Source organism: Hipposideros armiger, unplaced genomic scaffold (genome assembly GCF_001890085.2).
Source record: "Hipposideros armiger isolate ML-2016 unplaced genomic scaffold, ASM189008v1 scaffold_1593, whole genome shotgun sequence".
NCBI classification, from domain to species: Eukaryota; Metazoa; Chordata; class Mammalia; order Chiroptera; family Hipposideridae; genus Hipposideros; species Hipposideros armiger.
Window position 1 is genome coordinate 86,854 of NW_017732943.1, and position 22,088 is coordinate 108,941.

Consider the following 22,088-nt stretch of genomic DNA (forward strand, 5'->3'; position numbering starts at 1 on the left):
ATGTTGATGAAAAGGTATCCTATAATACCTCCCAACGCAGGGAAAAACCTTATTAGATACATGTGGGAAGAACGCTAAGAAAAACTACCTCATGAAACTGTATTAAAAGCATCACTTTTCATCTTCACACTAACCCCACCAGGTAGGCGTTGCCAATGCCACTCCAGAGATTCAAATTGGCTTCCCCAGGGCTGACACCAGTGAGCGAATGCCCATAATCAGACCTTCAGGTGCACTGAGTTCAACACCAAAGGCCTTTTGCACACAGCATAGAACCAATGACAAAATCAGAAAGGCTTGTGTCAGGGGCTTATTAGGATTAGACGCTGAAAGAACGAAGTCATGATTTCCCTAAATTTTACCAGAATACTTTGCAATAAAAAGTTCAGTCTCCCATAACTAAATAACTCCCAATGAATTTTTTAAATGATTTTTCAACCATGGGCATTATTCTGGTATGACCACGAGGGAGATAAATCCCCAAACTCTTTCACTTGCATTTGGAATGACCAAGGGGACCGAATATTCCTTAAATGTGGGGAGGACAAATAAGGTTTAGAACCTCTACATTTACAAAAATCAGGATTTTTTGAGGGGGGGGGCCTTCCCAGTCAATACAACAAACCAATACAAGCGGTTTAATAGATCTGAAATAAAAGCCGCAAGGCAGTTGTGGCAAAGCCAAGCCTGCAGCCGAACGAGCCTAAACGGGATAAAGACACAGCCGGTCCGTGTGAAGTCTCGCGCCGAGCCGTGACCGGAGCCTGCGCAGCACAGCCCCACGGCCTGCCTCTGGGAGTGCTCATCTCTTACCTGCAGAGGCGCTCCACCAGCCGAGCGTGTCGGACCGCATTTGCCGTGTCCTTTGGAGCGACCACCAAGAGGCTGTCGAGGAGGCTGCACACGGCAGAAAGGAGAGGCGGGGTGACCAGGACACACTGTCTGGGCACAGGGGCAGCCAGGCACGGGTCGTGAGCAAGCCGTGGGCAGGCGGTCTCGTGCTGACCTAGTATTGAAGATGAGCATACACACGTCACTATGCTGTTTACCTCGTGGTTACGTACCATCTTCCTAAGTGCTGACAATCAGAGGGAGGCCCTGAACATGCCCAAGAGAGGTGGCTGGGGAATTCTGTGAGTGGTCACCTGATCACAGCCCTGATCTGGACACCCCCTCCCCACTATGTGTGTGTGTGTGTGCACGTGTGTGTCCATTGTGCATGTGTGTGTGCATGTGTGTGCACGTGCACACGTGTGTCTGCCTTGGGTGCGAGTTTTGTGTCCAAGCAGTCAGACGCTGAGGAACAAACAGACAGTCCACAATCCTTATGCAACTCTGGGGGCCAGAACTGTTTCAAAATTCAAAATATTTTGGAATTTTGAAAAATAATAAGGTGCACATACCATACATTAATGAACACTTCCCATGGGATCTGGGGCAACACCCATAATACAAGAAACATTTCTGCATGTAGCGTAAGTACAAGCACAGTAAGCAGGTTGGCCAACGAAGCAAAATCACCCTCAAACCAGTACCGGTCAGGTGTACTCAGGGATGGGCCAGGGTCACTACCAGGTGAGCTCTGAGAAACTTTCACTTTCCAGAGACTCCAGGGCTCAAACTGAAGCTATGGGACCGTGGGCCTCTCCGAGAAGACTGAGCAGGGGCTTGCTAAAGGGAAGCGCGTCTGCCTGAGGCCAGCCTTCGCGACCCTCCCTCCTCATGTCTTCTGTAAAGAAATACTGCATTTTGAATAAATTCAGAATTACAGAAAATACAGAATTCCATATACATTCACCCAGGTCCCTAACTAATAATATTTTAGCACATTTTAGCTATCTACCTACCTTCTTATGAACTATTTGTAAGTTGCAGATTAATGCCCCTTTAACCCTAAATTAATCTCCTAAATAGGGACTCTGTCTTTGGTAATCACAGTACAGTCATCAAAACTAGGAAATTAACACGGATCTGGTGGCCTTATCTAATCTATAGACCTTTTCCACATGCTGCATATTGTCCCACTACTGTCCTTTATCGCAAAGGAAAAAGTTCTTTTTCTTGTTGGCTCCAACTCAGGGTCACACTTTGCCTTTAGCTGTCATGTCTTTGGGTTCTAAACTGGAAGGTTCCTCAGACCGGCTCAGTCTTCAGACCCTGATATTCTGTGAGGAACACAGGCCAGCTGCTTTGCAGAACATCTGATGTGTGGTGTTTGCTCATGATCAGGTGCTCAGTACAACACATCAGGAGAATCACGGCTCCCATCTGTCCCACTATTGGTGGTGGTAACTTTGACCATTTGATGAAGGTGCTGTCTATTATGTTCTCCATTGTAAGTGATCACTTTTCCCTCTGTAATTAATGAATTACCTTTTGGGGGGGGGGCTCTTTGGGACTATATATCATCAAGGAAGATTTGATATTTGAAACCAAATAAAACTGGGAAAATTCAGTTTAGGTAATTCCACAGAAATAGTTCAAATAGTTTTAAGGGAAAAATTTAAATACTATTGACAAAATATGCATCACGTGTCTTCAGCATTTCTAGGGCAACCATACAGAAGGAAAGAATACCAGTAAAGGGGGAAGAGCATCGCATTTAAGAAATTCAAACTCATTCAATACATTCAATATAATTTTTATATTTTATCTGGAGAGAATTATCCCAGTTATTTCTATGTATAGTACTCAGATATACTAACGTTTTTATTTTGTAATGATTCAACATTGTAAATCAAATGTAGCTTTATAGATCATGAGAGACTGTGAAAGGTTTTCTTATAAAAGAATTTTTCTTTTATAGAAATTAAAAACTAAATTTCAAAATTAAAAGTTGGATGTCTAAAGTGGCCCTAATATGCATGCGAGAGAAAATTCTTATCCTGTTTTAAATCGCTTTGGGACACGATGATTCCCAAGTTAATCAAGAATTAACAGAACAAGATATAAAAAAGAGTAGCCAGCTTCACTGGGAAATTGCACTGGGTATTTCAGCGGGGAGAACTAAAATCTCTTAGCACTAAAAAACATTACATCCTTAATTCTATTGTAAAGAGATGGAATTCAGAAAGACATCTAACAACACAACAAACTTGCTCTAGTTCTAGTCTAAGGCTCATTGACAACATATATTTAATGCTTTCCAGCACTGTTCAGATTTTGGCAGGTTCAAAAAGGCTAAAAGGGTTTTTTGTCAAATACACACACTGAAATGATTGGCAATCAGTGAAACTGTGCATGAATATACGTTCTAAGCATAATCCTTAAAAAAAAAAAATCCAAGAGTAATGAAACAAAAACAAAAAAAAAAATCAAAGTGTACGTGCACAAAAATCTGTACATAACATTCATAAATTATTCATAATAGCCAAAAAGTAAAAAAAGAAAATCCAAATGTCCATCAGCTGGTGAATGGGTAAATAATGTGTTTATCCACGCAGTGGAATATTATTGAGCAATAAAAAGAAATGAAGTGCTGATTCATGCTACAACATGGATGAATCCTGAAAACATTATGTTAAGTGAAAGAAGCCAGTCACCAAAGAATGCATTAATATGATTCCATTTACATGAAATGTCCAAAACAGGCAAATCTATAAAAAGTAGATTAGTGATTACCTAGGGCTGAGGAGAATGGGGGGGGGTGAGGAGTGACTGTTAATTAGGGTACAGGGTTTCATTTTGGGGTGATGAAAATGTTCCAAAATTGGTTGTGGTGATAGATGCACAATTCTGTGAACGTACTAAAAACCAACGACTGTACACCTAAATGGGTGAGCTGTATGGTATGTGAGTTATATCTTCACAAAGCTGTTCAAAAAAGAATGTGGCATGCTTTTAGAGATAAATGTTCCTGAAATTCGTTATCAAATTTCATTTCATGCTCTGCGTCTGTAGCTATTTAAACAATCTGAGTTTGCTCCTTTTGTTCTTAAGAGAATAGAGTTAAGTACTTTCTACAATTAAACACTTTTGTATATTGTCAACGTAAATTACTAAAAACCAACATGGGACACTATTTAGGAAGGTATGGAATATTGTAATAAAAATACAGAGTAAAGTCTTAATGAAGCAAGAATTTCTGAAGTTTTAGAAAGCACTTTGTCTGCAGATGCTTATACTTCAGTGTTTAAAATTACCTTCTTTTTAGCTGATGTTGAATAATATTGTATGTCAACTACAGTCACGGGACGTGGAGTAGAGAGTGGGAATGGAGTCAATGGAATTGTAATAGATAAGCATGATATCGGGGGTGGGAGGGCAGTGGATGGGGAAGGGGGGTTGTCACTTTGTGAGGGGTGAAAAGGATAACTATTGCATTGTTCTGTACACCTGAAAATAATAATAATAATAATAATGATAATAATAAAAGAAATAAGATTAAAAAATTAAAAATTAAAATAAATAAATAAAAAATAATAAAATTACCTTCTTTTTAGATAGTCTATTCCTTACAGGTTAGGAATTGAATTCTAAGTTGTAACCTTCAAATATAAATGTGTGTGTGTGTGTGTGTGTGTGTGTGTGTGTGTGTGTGTGTGTTTGGAAGCATGAGAGAGTTGGAAGCAGTCCCTAATGTAAAATGTAAAATTTATATACTGCCATTAATAAAAATAAATCCTACACGACTCATCCTGCATTTAAAATAAAATAAAGACTCAATACATTCTGTGTGCTTTAAAGTGAAAGTTTTTAAAAATATTTAGGACCAGATTCTCTTTACTTTCAGTGGACTACTGTGGTAAATTGAAGTGTTCTCCCAAAAGAGGGGAAAATGAAGTTATGTAACTCATATCCATCAGTTCCCCGATTCAAACACCACAGTATCTATGCTTAACTGATACCGAGAACCATCTGGCAACCAGACTATTTATCTGATGGCCAAATTACCACTTATTAGTTAAGAGTATGTGTTTTGTTACTTTCTGATATAGTTATTCTAATTTATTCTATCATGTTCCATGACATTTCATTTTGTTCTTATCTAGACATTTAGTTCTGTGACTTGTTTCATTATGTTCTTATTTAGACATTTACTTTCAAAATATCTGTCTGGATCGACATGTCCTTTTCCGTTTTGAAAGTAAAACGTCTCCTACAAGGATACCTTGAGCCGCAAACTGGTCATGTGAGACTTCAGGGAGAGGCGCTGTTGAGGGCACCAGGGGTGAAAAGTCAGCACTCCCGGATGAAGGCGTCACCTACAGATCAGCAAGAAAATAATTTTACTCACAACAATCGCGCAGTGTTACATGGAAAATGAAACACAAGCAATACACACACAAGAAAGACACCCTTAAACAGAAGGTTTATAACAAAACCACACACATTAGTCTAACTGGAAAACATTCTATATCTGAGAGCTACAATAGTAGAACGGCATTTTCTATTCCTTCTTATAGGACCTGTTACAGTTTATGTAAATCAGTAACCCAAAGCAGTGATGTTCCTATTTGAAGCCCATTAAGGATATTAAGGTCCCAATAAGGCCTATTTTCTTTTATTACCCAAATGATGAAGGGCTAAATTATACTACTTCAACTATCATTCACTGTGTCCTTGTGGTATTTCTCATTTTCTTTTTTATGAGCTTAATTAGTTCATTCATTCATTCACTCATTTATTCTTAGGCTCCACATATAAGAGACATCACATGATATTTGTCTTTCTCTGTCTGACTTATTTCACTTAGCATAATACCCTCATGGTGCATCCATGTTGTTGCAGATGGCAAGATTTCATTTTTTAGAGCTGAATAATATTCAATTGCATGTATATACCACATTTTCTTTATCCATTAATCCCTTGATGGGACACTTAGGTTGGTCTCATATCTTGGGTATTGTAAAGAATGCTGCAATAAACATGGGGGTGCGAATATCTTTTCAAGCTAGTGTTTTCATTTTCTTTGGATAAATTCCTGGTATTTCTTGACTCATAATAAGCCATTTTTTTAAAGTTTCAAATGGCAAACACAAATTTTAATAGTGTCTATGAAAAAATTAGCAGAAGTATTAAAAGATTTTTCTCTACCTCTCCCCATATTGCAAAAGAACTGTTTAAAAAATTAAGCAATATGCTGACACTGTGTTTTAGAACATAACATTTTTTAAAACATTAAACATACAGAAATTCAGTAGAAGGCAAACACAGTTCCACTACAGGTTTATAGATGAGCAGACTGTGTGGTCTCCTAAAATCGCAAAAGCCCAAACTAAGGGTTGGGCACCTCAGCTCCTCTGTGAAAAATACCTTCTATAGAGAGGTGATATCACTCTTTTTCTTACCATTGGTTTGTTTTCTCTGAGACAGCACCAACTTCCCACACCTGGTGCGGTCCATGTCAATGGGTGCCTACAGCAGGAGCTGCCAACTGGACTTTTGAATCAACTCTACACAAACTCACATACATACAGCTCATAATATTTGTTTAGATTGCATACTTATCCTAATATTTCAAGTAGGGTATCTTAGATTGATATAATAGAATGAAAGCAAAAACCAAGGTTATTTTCATTTGCAATTTCCAATAGTAAAAAGAATGTAAATTTGAAGAAAATGGGAGATGAAATTAATAGCTTTTCAAATCCCTCTTTCAACTTGAGGCCTTCATCACCTCTCACCGCTTAAAGTATGACATTACACTAACAAGAAGTAAGTGACAGAAAGCTGTAGCCAAAAAAGGTAAGCTAAGTACATAGTCATCTAAAAAGATAACCTAGATAAATTTCAGTCCAAGTAAATAACTCAAACAAGCATGTATTATATGCCTTATTTTATATAATATTAGACCCACATAAGAAAAAAAACCTAAATTTTTAAAAATTATATTTGCTTGCGACTGACTATAAGAGATGTATTAAAAGAAATATTGCAGTCAACAGACATGCAGATCACTTGACAATCATACACCAAGACTGATATCACAGAGTACGCAGGTCACTGACATACTTGGCTCCTGTCCCCCAAGCTCCTTTGGTTGTGGAAGAAAATTTAAGACACTGACGCTGGAATCCTTTATCTTTCCAGTGAGCATCCTTTCAAATGACTGACGCCCAAGCAGCCCTCACGCCTGACAGAAACAGAGACAGCATCAGCAGGAAGAGAAGTGGTTACGGGCCCATGAGACACCTGGCTCGTTAGAAGAAAGCAAAGTTGTGATTCGTGACCAAAGGTCAGGCATTAATAAAAATGATTTTCCTCAGTCCAGTCCAAGGAGGGGATGCACAAATTTAGAAAATGGGAATTTAGAAAGCACCCAATAGCTATATTATAACTTACCCCGTGTAGTTGCGATAACACAGGGACTTCTTTATATAGTAATATATTGTTTAAAAAATCTATTATGTGATTTATATTTCTATGAGCCATCCATATTTTTTAATTTGCTATATTAGCATATTTTTATAAGACTAAAAAGTATTAAACTGACCCCCTCTAGTTCTATGCTCAAATCTTTGCTTGTCTGAAAATAATCTGCAGTGGATCGGTATTTGATTATATTTGTAAATACGCATCAATATGTAAATATGTTACTTGTTATCTTGAAATTCACATAACAACTAGTCAATTTTGAAATTCAAGTATTAGCTGCTGGGAGGCGGAGGTTCATATGAGTGCCTAATGCGACAGGTAGAAAAGACCTGACTAGTCCAGGTCCTCGTTTAGAGATCAGAGCCACAAGTAAGGGGCATGCCCACGTTTAAACCTAATTAGGCTTCTGAGACCAGGGCTGCAATGGTGACAGCGCAAACTTCTCAGGTCAGGACGCTCTCAACAAACCTGCAGAATGCTGGCCAGCCTCGTTTGAGAGGCCATGCTTCTTTCTCCCCAGTCTCCGGCGTCCATGGAGAAACTTCAGCTGGACTGAGCTCCAGCCTCGTTACCAGGTGGACGAGGTGGGGGCTGGCTCGGTGTAAAAGCAAACTGAGCATGCTCCGTCGTCCCACAGCAGAGAGCATCTATTCTCATTTGCTCTCTACCCCACAGAAAGTACGAGGCCAGGGTTGTCCTCTAGTAACAGTGAGTCTAATTCCCGTATCTATCACCTGCTCTATTCATTAAAATGGCCCCAGTGCAAAACTACAATCTAGATTTTTCCCTCACTTCCATGTATGCCAGAGAACCCATCCTGAGATTTTCAATTTATATTCCCTTGATCAGACAAATAAAACTGAAATGTATCAATACCTGGTATTACGGAAGGCAATAAAAGCCTGTTAGTACAGATAGACTGATCCTACTTAAAGCTACTGTCTTAAAACAGACTCACATTTTACTTATAAAAACTAAAAAAGAGGGCCAGCCAAGTGGCGCATTGGTTAGGACCTGGCTTGGGATGCCAGCTCTGAGCAGCAGGGCCCCGGTTCAGACACCACATGAGGGCCAGTGACGCTGCGCCTTCGACAGCTAAGATGGTGAACAACAGCTCGACCTGGAGCTGGGCTGCTGTGAGTTGCCGGTGACGGCGTAGACTGCAGTGGGTCTGCAGTGGGCTGCCATAAGCTACCATGTGTGGCTGGCAGCCAGTGTGAGCTGCCAAGAGCCACTGTGAGTGGCTGTCCAATGGCCGGCGAGTGACTGTCTCACCCGGGAAGAGCGCAATGATAATACCAACTTGGGCCAGTGAAGCGACGTCCTCCACAACTAGACTGAAGAACAAAAGGACAGCAACTTGTCTGTTCCCCTTCCCCGATTCCCCAATAAAATCTAAAAAAAAAAAAAAAAAAAACTAAAGAAGATAACCTTTTTGTCAATGCGTTTATAGATTCTATAACTAAAGCAGCTTTCTAAATCATGCTTCACTGTAAAATATGCAGATACCATTTTAAGAGTTGCTTTGAAACAGCGGAAAGTAGCAAAGTCATTTATCATATCAAAGTAGAATTTGAGTTAAAAAATTTTTTCTTTCATATACACAAACTCCAATCAAATGTTCAAAAATAATTTTCTTTGTACCCTGCCTTATAGAAACAAAGGAGTTCACCAGATACTTTAAAATATTTTGAAAGTTAATTTAGGAGCTGTGTATTTTATTTGTCAAGATGATTTTATAATACCTTTCATCCTCTTTCACTGGAAGCAGTATTGGTGCCTAAACAGGCTGTTTGATTTTTTTTTTTAATTAAACGAGAACAAAGGAAGAAAATGAGGATTTGTGGTACAAAAAAAAGATAGAATACACATCTACTCACATTTTTAACGCATAGTAAAGATAAGGTACAAGAAGTTTCTAGAGGATTTTAGGTTTCACGTGTTCGTTTTTATAAACAATACCTTTCTCTATATGCCCAAGAGCAGAAAAGCTCTGACATGCTTCACAATTTGTAATCGTTAATTCTAACCAAATTATAACAAGAAGTTCAAATCACTTTAAGTGTATAAATTCATGATTCAAATAGATTGTGTACAATATAGAAGAAAGAGAAAGCTCAGAAAAAGACCACTGCAGAGTCTACGACCCGAACACAGCCCTGGGTCCCTAGGCTGTGCGGCACCAAGTTCAGAGAACGAGTTTCCGGGCGCCTGTCCCCTCCCACCCCTATTAGCTCTGTGAGCTCAGGCCAAACACGGAAGTGCTCTAAGACACTCTTTCTCCATGTGACGGTGCGGCACTCAAATGGTGCAGACTGAACTGAACCCATCTGCGGCAGCTCACGGGGCGGCAGCGCACAGCAAGCTAGCAGGTGCTGCCATCTGAGCTCTAACGGCCAAGGTGTCGGCTCTTTCCACACATGAAAATTTACTATATAAAACAATTGATTTTTACCCAAATTAAGAAGATATGTTTTGAGTGGCTCAGCTGGTTAAGAGCTCGCTCAAGAGTATGAGCTCTGAGCAACAGCAGTTCGATTCCCAGCCCGAGCTGAGCTGCTGCTGAGCTGCCAATAGGTGGCAGGATGGCTCAGCTAAAAAAAAAAAAAAAAAGATAGAACTAAAATGAGACCCAAACCCATTTGACTTATTTCCATTACAGTTCCTGCATAATGAAATTGCTGAAATCTAGTTCAAAATGTTGTGGTCAGTTTCTTTAAATGTTTGCACTTGACAGAAATAGCTATAAATCTATTAACTCAGTTAGGAAGCTTCAAACATACCAAAGTGAGTACAAAATACAGAAAAAAATACTATTTGCTCCTTCTAATAATTTTTTAAAGAATAATTATTACTATGCGCTATGCACATGGCACAGAATATCCTATTCTTACCTGCCATCGTATTCATTCTAACATCAGACACAAAAAATTATTATATTAGAAAAAAAGATTGAGGTATCACTAACTGTCAAACCTAAGCTTTATTAATAGAATCAACATTAAAGTTTTATACCAAAAACAAACCACTTGTTAATTTTCACTGTACGACAGCCCAGGAGCCTGTCGTACAGATACTTAGGAACTAGAATCTCACTTGATTTTCCTTTTAACTAAAATATGCAGGTTCTTGGAGCCTCAGTAATCCTAAGGTAATTGAAATTCATTTAAACAAATACATCACTGTCTTTCTCTCTCTCCACTGTCAGGCAAACTGCCATCTCCCCAGGATTTCCTGGGGTCCCCAAGCTGGAGGTAGGTACAGGCCCCATCACTGATCCCTACGTCAAAACTACTTTTCTTGTAAAAGCCTCTTAGATCCATTCTTGCGGGAACTGTCCTTGGTCTACTCTCCATTCTATAAACTAACTTTCAGCTTCCATCAAACAAGTGTCTGTTGTAACGTCTCATGCCATTTTACTCTGCTGAAATATCGGTAGATCTTTATAGCTATTCTATCTTCCCTCTTCATATCCAGAAACAGACAGCTCTCCTGGCTAATCCCCATCTCAATCCCTTAGAAACTTTATACCCTATATTTTGCCATGTTTGAAGTATGTGAGTAAGTAGATTTGTACCCTACCGTCTTTCAAGTCCAAATCCTTCTTCTTTCCCTTTGTCCTCTTTTATTTTTTAGAAGACCAAATGCTGGTCACTGAGCTGCTGCTGCACAGTGGCATGTGCCGGGCACACACACCTATCCAGTTGGCATTCTGAGAACCCGAAATGGGATTTCAGGAGGAAAAGCGCTGGCCTGACCCCGCTGGGGAACCAGGGGTTCAGTGGGACGGAGGCCACCTCGGAAGAGCTTCTTTACAAGGGCGATGCCCCCAAGGTGACAGTGACACTCCTTCCTCTATTTGTAATTGACAAAACCTACGAGTGGCAATCCTTTCAGAGCTTGCCAAACAATTAACCCAATACTCATTAGAGAGACCCTCCACGTCCCTAAGGTGGCGTCAGCAGCAGAGAATGGCTGACGATCCAGCGCACTGGGTGACAGGACACAAATCAAAAGACAGCGCTTTCCTTGGAAAGACAACATAGAAAAACCAACAAGCCAATCAACAAATTGCATCTTTTCTCAATTCTAGGAGATACACAATATAATTATATAATAAACAGATGAGCGGGCCAGCCGGGTGGCGCGTTGGTTAAGAACTGGCTTGGGACGCCAGAGGGCCCCGGTTCGGATCCCACATATGAGGGCCAGTGACACTGCCCTCCACAGCTAAGATGCTGAACAACAGCTCAACCTGGAGCTGGGCTGCCGTGAGTCGCCGGCGACGGCGTGGGCTGCAGCCCCTGTGGCAGTGGGTTGCCATGGGCTACCGTGTGTAGCCAGCAGCCAGCGTGAGCGGCCAGCAGCCGCAGTGAGCGGCCGTCCAGAAGCCGGCGACTGATCTGCCTCACCTGGGAAGAGTGCAATGATGGTGCCAACTTGGGCCAGTGAAGCAACGTCCTCCACAACTAGATTGAAGAACAAAAGGACAGCAACTTGTCTGTTCCCCTTCCCCCAATTCCCCAGCACTGTTCCCATCCCCCCAATTCCCCAATAAAAAAATAAATCTTTAAAAAAAATAAATAAATAAACCGATGAGGTATAAGGAAATTTACATCCACTCAACTGATAGTGCAATTTGTAATTTCACCATTTTCTTATACCTGAGAAAGCTTAGTTGGTCTGGGTACTGACAGTTTAGGTTAGAAGTAATGCTGGTATAATAAACAAATTCTCCACATTTTTCTCCTGTTGGGACAAAGATATATAGTACCTCTGGCACAGAAACGAAAACATTAACAATTAGTAGAACTGGTGTAATTAGGCTACTTTTGTGAGTAAAAGTCACCAATTTGGTGAATAAAAGCCATGACTGCCAAAACTATTCTGTTTGGAATCCAAAAAAAGAAAGAAAAGAGTTGACTATAAAAATTCTAATAGATAATACTAGCTTTTTGAGAAACTATAAGAAATAAATCTTACATAAAACTATATATAACAATTCTTCACACAAAAAAAAACAACAAAAAACCAAGGGCCAGCTGAGTGGCTCAGTTGGTTAAGAGCTCGCTCAGGAGTGCGAGCTCTGAGCAACAGCAGTTCAAGTCCCAGCCTGAGCTGAGCTGCCGCTGAGCTGACAACAGGTGACAGGATGACTCAGCTAAAAAAAACTAAAAAAAACGATTTCACTGGTATATTTCTAAAAATATATGTGACATCCTAACACAAATAAAGACTTTTACATTAATAGAGGTGCTTCTATGTTAATAATGATTACAAGAAATAACATTTCCAAAGTTTTTCTTGGAAAATCTAGATCCTAATCTATAATATTTATATGTTATTATAAAATAAAGGCAAACATTTGATTTGCTTTTTCTTTTTGTACTTCAATCTTCTTGAAAAGGATAAATACAACTTGATATCTACAGCTCAGAGTTAATTACAGCAATTACTACTTACTGAGGACCTACTAAAAGCAAAGAATTGAAGAATTTACATACAAAGATTTCCAGGTTAGTCAATAGCCCCTTAAGCAAACAAGGTAATCTAAGACTCACCTTTAAGCATATGTGAATTCTGTCCTTCTGTGAACTAAATAACCATCACTAACGCCTCCTTTTTGCATGTAATCATATCATTATTTCTCTTACTGAGACAAAGATATATACTGTTTCTAGCTTGGAAAGGCAAGTATGACATCTAGTGGAGCTGGAGTAATGATTCTGTTTTTCCAAATAAAGTTCCAAGCACTCAAAACAAAACATCCTATTTATTTAGAAGGTTCAAAAACTCTTGAGTCTAAAAAAAATAAAGACTCTTTAAACTGTAGTACCAGTCTCGTGAGAAGCTGTAGTCAATGAATCTTATTAACGGCTGTATATATTCATTATTCTCAGACTATTTTTGCTCCTGGAGGCAGGGGTGCCCAGCCTCTGCCTTCCTAATAAATTCTACAACACAGTAACGGTGTTCCAAAAACACTATCCACTTGAGTAATGCTTCCCAGGTGAGTAGAAATGATTTTGTATGCTTGTAAAACAAATTAAACCTAGTAAAGTTATCACTTACAAATCCTTAGTGTCTCAAACTTTTCAGAACAAAGCAACTTATGAATGAAAAGAAAAAGGAAAAAAAAGACAAGCAGGGACACGTAAATTTCAGGTGTTTCACATAATTAAAACGAGCGTCTATCTGATGCTGTAGAATGCGGAAACGTGTTCATCAGTACCACATCGGAATCACTGAAATGGGAACTTTCTCCAAAGTGCCTTGTCCTTAAGCAACATTTCAGGGTAATCAAACATTATTAACTGCATGGGATCTGTTTTTTTCTTCTATTACTACTGATAAACATTTTTAACTTTTGAGTCTCTCCAAAAAGGTAGGAAAGAGGCTGAAAACCCATCTAAAAGGCTATTCGGGTGGCGATACAAGCAAGGGAGGACCTAGGTCTGCAGACAGCACTTCAAGTAGGTGACAGCCATTGTCATCAGACCTTATGCTTCCTGTCCAGCCTCACCGCTCCACTACGTACGTAAACTGCCATTGTCAGAGATTCAACATGAAGCACTATGCGTTCTTTGGAAGTACCATTGTCTCCGAGGTGGAGAGAGAACTTGGACCTGGATCTTGATTGGACATCCTAGACGGAGCTCTCCAAAACTTGAAGGAGTCATCTAAACCTGTGACAACAGGAAAACTGTCAGCATCAATAGTCTCCTGGATACTGTACCAATTAACAGAAAAAACACTCATTACATGAAACCAATCAAGAACTAAGGCAAGAGGTTTGCTAATGTTTATTTTCTTAATTCATATATAAAGTTTGTTTCACAAAAAGGTGAATGACAATTAGTTGACTGTGCTTTAGCTTCCTCTAACACAATTCTTCAAGCGCACCAGCTCCCAAACTTGAATGTGCATGAGAATCACACAGCTTGTTAAAACAGTTCCTGGGTCCTATTCCCAAGGAATTCATTTCCCCAAATCAGGGTGGAGGCCATAAATCTGCATTTCTACAAGCTCACAGCAGATGTCAATGCTGTTGGTTCAAGGGCCAAGCTCTGAATAACACAGACAATTAAATGGGTCCCTTTCCTAATAGGGACAGTTATTTAGAATGTTCAAACAGTTCATCAAATGTCCTTTTCCTCTTAATCCCTCCAAGAAGTAAGAAGAAAAGTGAATTAGAAATTTACACTTAAACACTTCAGGGTAAAGAAACTTCCTGTCTGCAATTTACTCTTAAATGATTCACAAATATATATACATACAGATACATGCACATAAATGAACTTTATACACACATACACATATACATACATACACATGGCATGAAGGGGCAGATACAGTAAAATGTGAACATTTGGGGAATTCTCTGTACTATTCTTGTACCTTTTTAGTGTGGAAAAAAAAATCAAGATTTTAAAATATTACTTTAAAAATTAATTATAAAATTCAATGTATTTTTTAAATCACTATAAATTACTATAAGACATAATTATTAATATATGTGCTAAGATCTTATACTTAGGAAATCCGAGAGACTCTACAAATAGAAATTCAAAGGTTTCAGCAAGGTATTTTGACTAATGAGTAACATGCCAAATACAGACAACTTTTCGATATATTAGCAAAACAATTAGAAAATTTAGTAGGAAAAGGTCTCATTCTTGATTGCCTAGGAAGAACCTTCCCAAAGTTCAAGACAATAATAGAGAACAAATGTAGAGAACTTATGAAACATTTATATGATTTCAAAAATAGTTTCCATGAAGAATTTCTAACATAGAAAAGTGCTTAGGCAATGTTTAGTGAAAGGAGGGAATGCAAAAATGTACATAAGACGTGAACACAATTATGCAAAACAAACAAAAGCTACACAGAGAAAGAAGACTGGAAGAAAACACACCCAACTCAGCAAAGGTAGCACCGGGGAGTGGGTCTAGGGGTGAATGCTTTTCCTGTGCACTAGTCATTATTTTTCAAACATTTTGTAACAAACACATGGGTTTTTTCACTGTTTAAAAAACGTTACCTTTTATAAAAATATAAATATAATGTACTTACCATTTAAATCACTGCCTTCTGAAGTTCCATCAAGAGCAGCACAATGCAAGTCAAACGTATACCGTCCCAGGTAACAGTGGTTTACCATCTGACTCAACTGTTCATAAAACCGGCAGTGATACAAAAGAGCCTGCAGGGCGGGTTTCCCTACAAGCGCCAGGCCGGAGTCCTCGTCATGCACACAGGGGCCCTCCAGAAAAAAGGAAGAGAGAGAGAAGGAGCCTGTGAGTCCTCACGTCATTTTTGTTGCAAAGACCCGCTGTAGCCCCACCTTCCCCACAGGCCCCTGTCACCAGCCTCGGCCCCTCTGCACTGACAGCAGCCTGATGAGGGCATTACCTCAGGACCTTAGGGCTTGGCGGCCTAAAATTCACTGAAGGCACAGCCTGATCTATTGTATCTCTCGAGGGGCCATTTAGTTTTCAATTTTTCTATGAAATGGTACAGCTTTGAACCATGTAAATACATACTGGAGCCACAAATACAATAAAAGCAGTAGTTTGCAACCTACACAGAATAAGTATTAAAATGTCTGAAATAATGTTGTCCAAATAATTACATTCGAAACTACTTTTATACCTATCAATAAACTAGATAAGATGAAAAGGCTCTTCAATACCCAAGTCTGTCTGCCACTTTACTTCCCACGGAATGAACCCTGCAAAGGAAACGCCCACGATGTGCGCATATCAGACACACTTTCCACCAGGAGGCTGAGAAGAATCTGGTGTTACACAATTTTAACCGCTTTGTACTTTTCTTCAAATAATTTTTTGCACAGCCACTTATTACTTTTTTTGGAATAGCCAATGGTAAAAATCAAGCAACAGGTTTAAAGTTTGCAAATTATCCCAAATATTTATATATATTTCTATTTTTTGGAAAATAATAATAAAATTAAGATTTTAAGACAGATCATAAGGGAGAGAAAAGTAAAAGAGAAAACAGAAATCTAAGTGTCAACAGAAAAGGTATGGTCAAAGCATATTCAAAGTTTATCATTAACTGTGAGATTTGTGTGTCTCTTCTTTCATGCCTCCTCATCACCAATGACATATCAACATTAAAACTTACTATCCAGGGCCGGCCGAGTGACGCATTGGTTTAGAGCTGGCTTGGGACGCCACAGGGCCCCGGTTCGGATCCCACATATGAGGGCCAGTGACACTGCCCTCCACAGCTAAGATGCTGAACAACAGCTCAACCTGGAGCTGGGCTGCCGTGAGTCGCCGGCGACGGCATAGGCTGCAGCCCCTGTGGCAGAGGGTGGCCATGGGCTACCGTGCATAGCCAACAGCCAGTGTGAGTGGCCAGCAGCCGTCCAGAAGCCGGCAACTGAGCTGCCTCGCCCAAGAAGAGCACAATGATGGTGCCAACTTGGGCCAGTGAAGCGACGTCCTCCACAACTGGACTGAAGAACGAAAACGACAGCAACTTGTCTGTTCCCATCCCCCAATTCCCCAATAAAAATCTTTAAAAAAATAAATAAATAAAAAATAAAACTTACTATCCAGGAAGATAAAATAATTCACAAGTCAAAGGTAAAATTACATTAATAAGATTATTTCCATTAGCCTTCTTTTCAAAGATATTATCATAATATTAAATACCTTTCATGGTTTTGAATGTTATTGTGCTGTTCTAATAAACCTACCCACCGCTGTGAGCTTATTATCCATAAATAGAGAATTTACATATTTAAGATGAAATAAGGCTCTGTCATGGCAGCCAGCAGGTGATGGTCGCTGTGTAACTCTCAATGCTGAGTCTAGAAGAAACAGGTAAACAGAGAGGAGGGCAGAACAGGGTCACACGCTCCCAGTTACTATGTTCCAGGCAGGGGGGCCCTTTCCTGCGTCACCTTATCTAAGTAATTATCCAGGATGAAGTCAGTCATGCGCAACCTCAGAGCAATTCTAACATTCACGGCTTCAAAATGTTCCATCTTTAAAGCCACTTAGGACATCCCTAAACGTACAAAACATGTCAAACACAAGAGATTTGCAATAGTTGCTGAACACCACAAATTCAAGCCCTCATTATTATAATTCAGGGAAGGAATTCACAACAAGATGGAAATTATAAACATTTCCGCTAAGTTTACTAGCTTACCTCCAACTACCTAACAAACCTCAGTAAATCAAGAAAATAGAATTAAATGAAGTAGCACAAACACTCTTTTTCTAAATATATTTCATAAAATGCCAAGAATATACAAATATTTTATTACACAGATTATATGAAATTATTCAGAACTTTTACTTTTGCAAAATTGTGTCTCTATAATTGCTTTCTGGATGAGGTACGGCCACCGTCCAAAATTCACAAGGGTTTAAGAAAAGTAGATGAAGGAATATATAAATGTCGAAACCAAGTTCTTCAAAAGCTCTTCAATCTGCTGATTCTTTATTCCATAACGGCCTGCGAAGGCTGATAGCTACACATCTGCTATGAGGAAAGGGCTGCAAACCCATTGTCTTCTAAAATCCATCTTTTCAGTGAAGGAGCTTAATGAATGTCAAGCAAGAGAAATGAGAACAGACACATAATCATAAAATTCTACATCAAAGAGAAAGACGATGTGGTAAAAGAAAGAGTGAGCCACGAAGAGACAAGAATCAGAGGGAACCCAACTTCTGTTTCTCATGAGCAGCACAGAATGTTAGAAGACAATGGAGCAAAATTCTCCTAAGGAACGATTTCCATCTGGTAACTAGCCCAACTATCTGGTAACTAGCCCAACTATCAATGCACTGTAAGTTAAATAAATTTTCAAATATGCAAGAACCCCTGAAGTTTATCATTCATGCATTTGTTTTTAGGTAGGAGTACACTTATTTTGAGGATGATTACTAGGAAATGAAATTCTAACTAAAGAGAAAGGATGCTTAAGGTCTTAGAAAAGCTTGAGATATAATATGGACTAACCATGCAAGAAAAAAGTAAATAGAAACTCTAAGGGGAAAAAAAAATCACCCAAATCTAAATTTTTTATTACATACACATACACCTACACACACAAACTCCTATACACATGTGTATACACATAAATACCAGGAATTCTTCGTCTGTGTGCCAGAGGGGTCAAGGTCCCGGAAACAGAGATAACAAACTATAACACAGCCCACTAAGTGCCTCTGGAGTGAATTGCTGGTGTTCACTTTTTAGAATCAACCTCTCTGTTGAAAAATAGAGGCTGCAGAAGAGAATGTGAATGTAATCAGCCTTCACAAATTAAAAGTAAAAATAAAAATAAAACTGGCAAAGATGAGCAGAGTGGATAGGAGATCTGATGAAAGGATAGGAACAGCTTAGCCACATCTTACCGTGTAAATGAAGAGCCGAGATAAGATCCACAGAGAAGAGCAGAAACAGCAGGGGTGACAGGTGCAGAAACTAAGAAAGGTAACAGAACGGTATCGGCCGGACATTGTTTAAACGAGATAAACACTACGTATCGACACAGTAAAGAAACATATTATTGCAAACATATTGAAGAATTAAAATCAGTAAGAGGTAAAGCTGTCTCTGTGAATGCAGAGGGGTAGTAAATTCATTCTAGGTTATATTAGCTTTTGTAACTATATATTTGTTACCTGAAAAAATAATTTCTCTTAAAAATCCAAAAAATTCATTCAAAATATTTTTATCTTCTCAAAGAAAACCGAATGACCTGCACTATGTACACACTGCATAACCATTACTTATTTTTTATTTGGTTGGTTTTAACGAAGCATGAAAGTTGAGTCCCCACGCTCCACATGCCCAAGCTTCCTAGTGGCAATGGCCTATTAGCACCAGAGCTTGACTCACGGCAGTGACGCCAGGCCCAGCATATGCACAAAAGATGGCCCGACTCAGGCTCTGCACGGATGACTAACGGTACATGGGCTGGAACAACGAAGCCTTTCATGCGCACGCAGGGCCCGCTCTGCAGACCATCAGGAATGGATGGGACTGTCTCCCAGCACAGTGGGGAAGTCAGCGCAGTCTAATTACTGTCTCAAGATGCCTCCATCCTTACCTGCCTCGCCCTCAGGTGGGTGCTGGGGCTGCCGGATCACCTGCAAAACTGCCAGGGAGCGCCAAGGAAGGCAGAGTACAAAGAAAGGAAACCCTTCACATCACTACAAGTTTGCAAAGAAAACAGAAAATCAAGTGGTCACAGGACACTCCAATTAATTTTAAAATATTGTTCTCAAGGATGCAAGAAGCTATCATATTAATTTTTTCATACATGTATTTTACTCCTTGTGTCAGAGTACTAATATAGCCATTACTATGATTCAAAAGGAACTGGAACCAAAATGAAAATGACACTTAAGAAGAACAAAGAATTAATATTTTCAAAAACAAACAAAAAATACTTTGATAGATAACAAAATTTTTAAATGCTGTAATGTAATTCAGAGACTGGGGTGAAAATGACACTAGGTACATAAGAAATCCTTAACTACATATAAGTTATAAATGTAGTTACAATGATATTGCTTCTCAGACAGTAAGTATTTATTGTTTTGTGAAATCAATCCTCATGATGATTCATGATGAACACATTAAAAGATAAAAAATATGCATTGGTAATTATCACATCAAATGTGAAAATGATATAGCACGATAAATGAGTCCACACACACAGTTCAGAGCCTTGTCCACTGGGAGCACATGGAGGCAAGGACCCCCAGGTACCATGAGCATACCTAGAATCCAGGTCTCATTTCCGAATACCATTGTGCATTGAAAGAAATCAGGGCTCTGGGAAAACACGTCTCATTCCAGGCTCGGGCTGGGAAAGTCTATGATAGAACATCCTGCTATTCCAGAAAGCAAGGGAGTGCTCAAAGATTGATGAAGATGTGTGACAAGGACACGCACCTTGATGATGGCTCCTCCTAGCCAAATCTGGAACAATTTGAACATCTAAATAAATAATAATAGATAGCAGATTCTAACCCATGAAACGAATTTGGTTTCCTTGAGTCCACACTAGAGTAAATTTAAAGAGTGAATAAATAAAGGGGGAAAGAATGAAAAGCTCTTCCTTACAGTAAAGTGTAATCAATGAAGAAGAAATGATGGAATTAGAAAATCACCATTTGGCAATCATTCTGCAATAATTGCTTCAGACAAGAATCATAAATAGAAGTTAAAACTAGTGAAAGAAAGTTGATGAGAATAGATATTTACAGTCTCAAAGTGTCTCCCTGCAAAGGAAAAACTGTAGCTCCACAATGAAGAAAACAGGTAGGCTTTACCTGAACCAAGTAAACAAAGCTAATATCACCAATGAAGGACAAGGACACAGTGTATCTCCCAGTACCGTGCACCAAGAAGAATGCATTGAGCCTATGGCTTCATCTGCCAAAACTGCATAACCTAAATCTAATAATGAGGAAGCAGAAGAACCTAATTAAAGCATATTACAAAAACTAAATAGCCTGCATGACTCAAAAATGCTAAGGGCATAAATGTTAAAGATTTAGGGACTATTTGAGATGAAAGAAACCAAACAGATAAGACAACTCTGTGCAACATACATTCTTGTATTGGATCCTAGATTCGGACTGGGGCTTTTTTTTTTCTTTTTTATATAAAGAACAGTAGTGAGACAATTGGAAAAATTTAAATAATTTCCTAGTTTTGATAATTATATGGTGATTTTGTAAGAAAATGCCCTTGTTTTTAAGAACTCACGCTTAGTGTTTATGGGGGGAAAAGTGTTATGTCTGCAACTAGAAACAGTTCCGAAAAAAGATACTAGACAGAGCTAAAGCAAATTTGGTAAAATTATAACATTTGGGGAATCTGAGTGAACGGTATATAAAACTTGTACTATTTCTACATCTTTTCCATAAGTCTAATTTTTTTCAAAATAAAGTTTTTAAAAAAAATAAAATATATGTGCCAAGTCAAAGTCCTACCACAAATGTGGAAAGGAACTAAACAAAGCATGAACAAGTGTATTGACATCACAAATTGAAAACTCACTATATTATTTCAGTGCATGAAATGACCTTGACATTTAAATGTGATACCATTTTCAAGGAGAGAGAACAACTTTCATACTACAAAAACTGCACGCAAACTACTGTCATCACAGATGAAACACAGCAGCGATGTTCCCTAGGCACGTGTGTGTTTAGCCCCACACGCAATAAGCCCCCGAGCATTACGTATGATCATCGGTGAGGCCCCACCACTCAGACACTCCATAAAGGTTTACAGAAATGAACTGAAACAAACTACATAGATAATTCCTATCTAACCTACAGATCCCTCGTATAAGCAACTCCAAAATTCCACTCTGGCTGGTTGTTACAGTTGCAGGGACCTGGACTGATGACAATGGTCCCCAAATGAGACCCCGCATCTTCCACATTCAGCAGTACGAAATCCAAGTCAGACTGTGAGAAGCCGACTGAAGATTCTGGGCAGCTGGGAACCACGACACAGTTCAGGGTCCCTTAGAGAAAGTTTCTGCTTTTTCTCCCCGAGAGAGAAACGTAGCCTTGAACAAGAAAAGACTGACATTCAGTATGGAGGTATCTCAAAAAACTGGAAATGGAACTACCTTATGACCCAGCAATCCCACTTTTAGGTATTTATCCAAAAAAACCCAAGACTTTAATCCGAAAAAATATATGCACCCCTATGTTCATTGAGGCGCTATTCACAATAGCTAAGACTTGGAAACAACC

At 39.1% G+C, this 22,088-nt stretch overlaps 1 protein-coding gene across 1 annotated transcript in view; it reads right to left on the reverse strand.

The window, feature by feature from the left end:
• RTTN (rotatin) overlaps window positions 1-22,088 on the reverse strand; it is a 177,003-nt gene that overhangs the window by 51,667 nt on the left and 103,248 nt on the right. The window contains exons 28-31 of the mRNA XM_019634351.1: window positions 15,391-15,580; window positions 13,912-14,003; window positions 5,111-5,204; window positions 814-1,006 (exon numbers count right to left, since the gene is read on the reverse strand). Of these exons, the coding sequence (XP_019489896.1) occupies window positions 814-1,006; window positions 5,111-5,204; window positions 13,912-14,003; window positions 15,391-15,580 (569 nt within the window). The remainder of the gene's footprint in view (window positions 1-813; window positions 1,007-5,110; window positions 5,205-13,911; window positions 14,004-15,390; window positions 15,581-22,088) is intronic.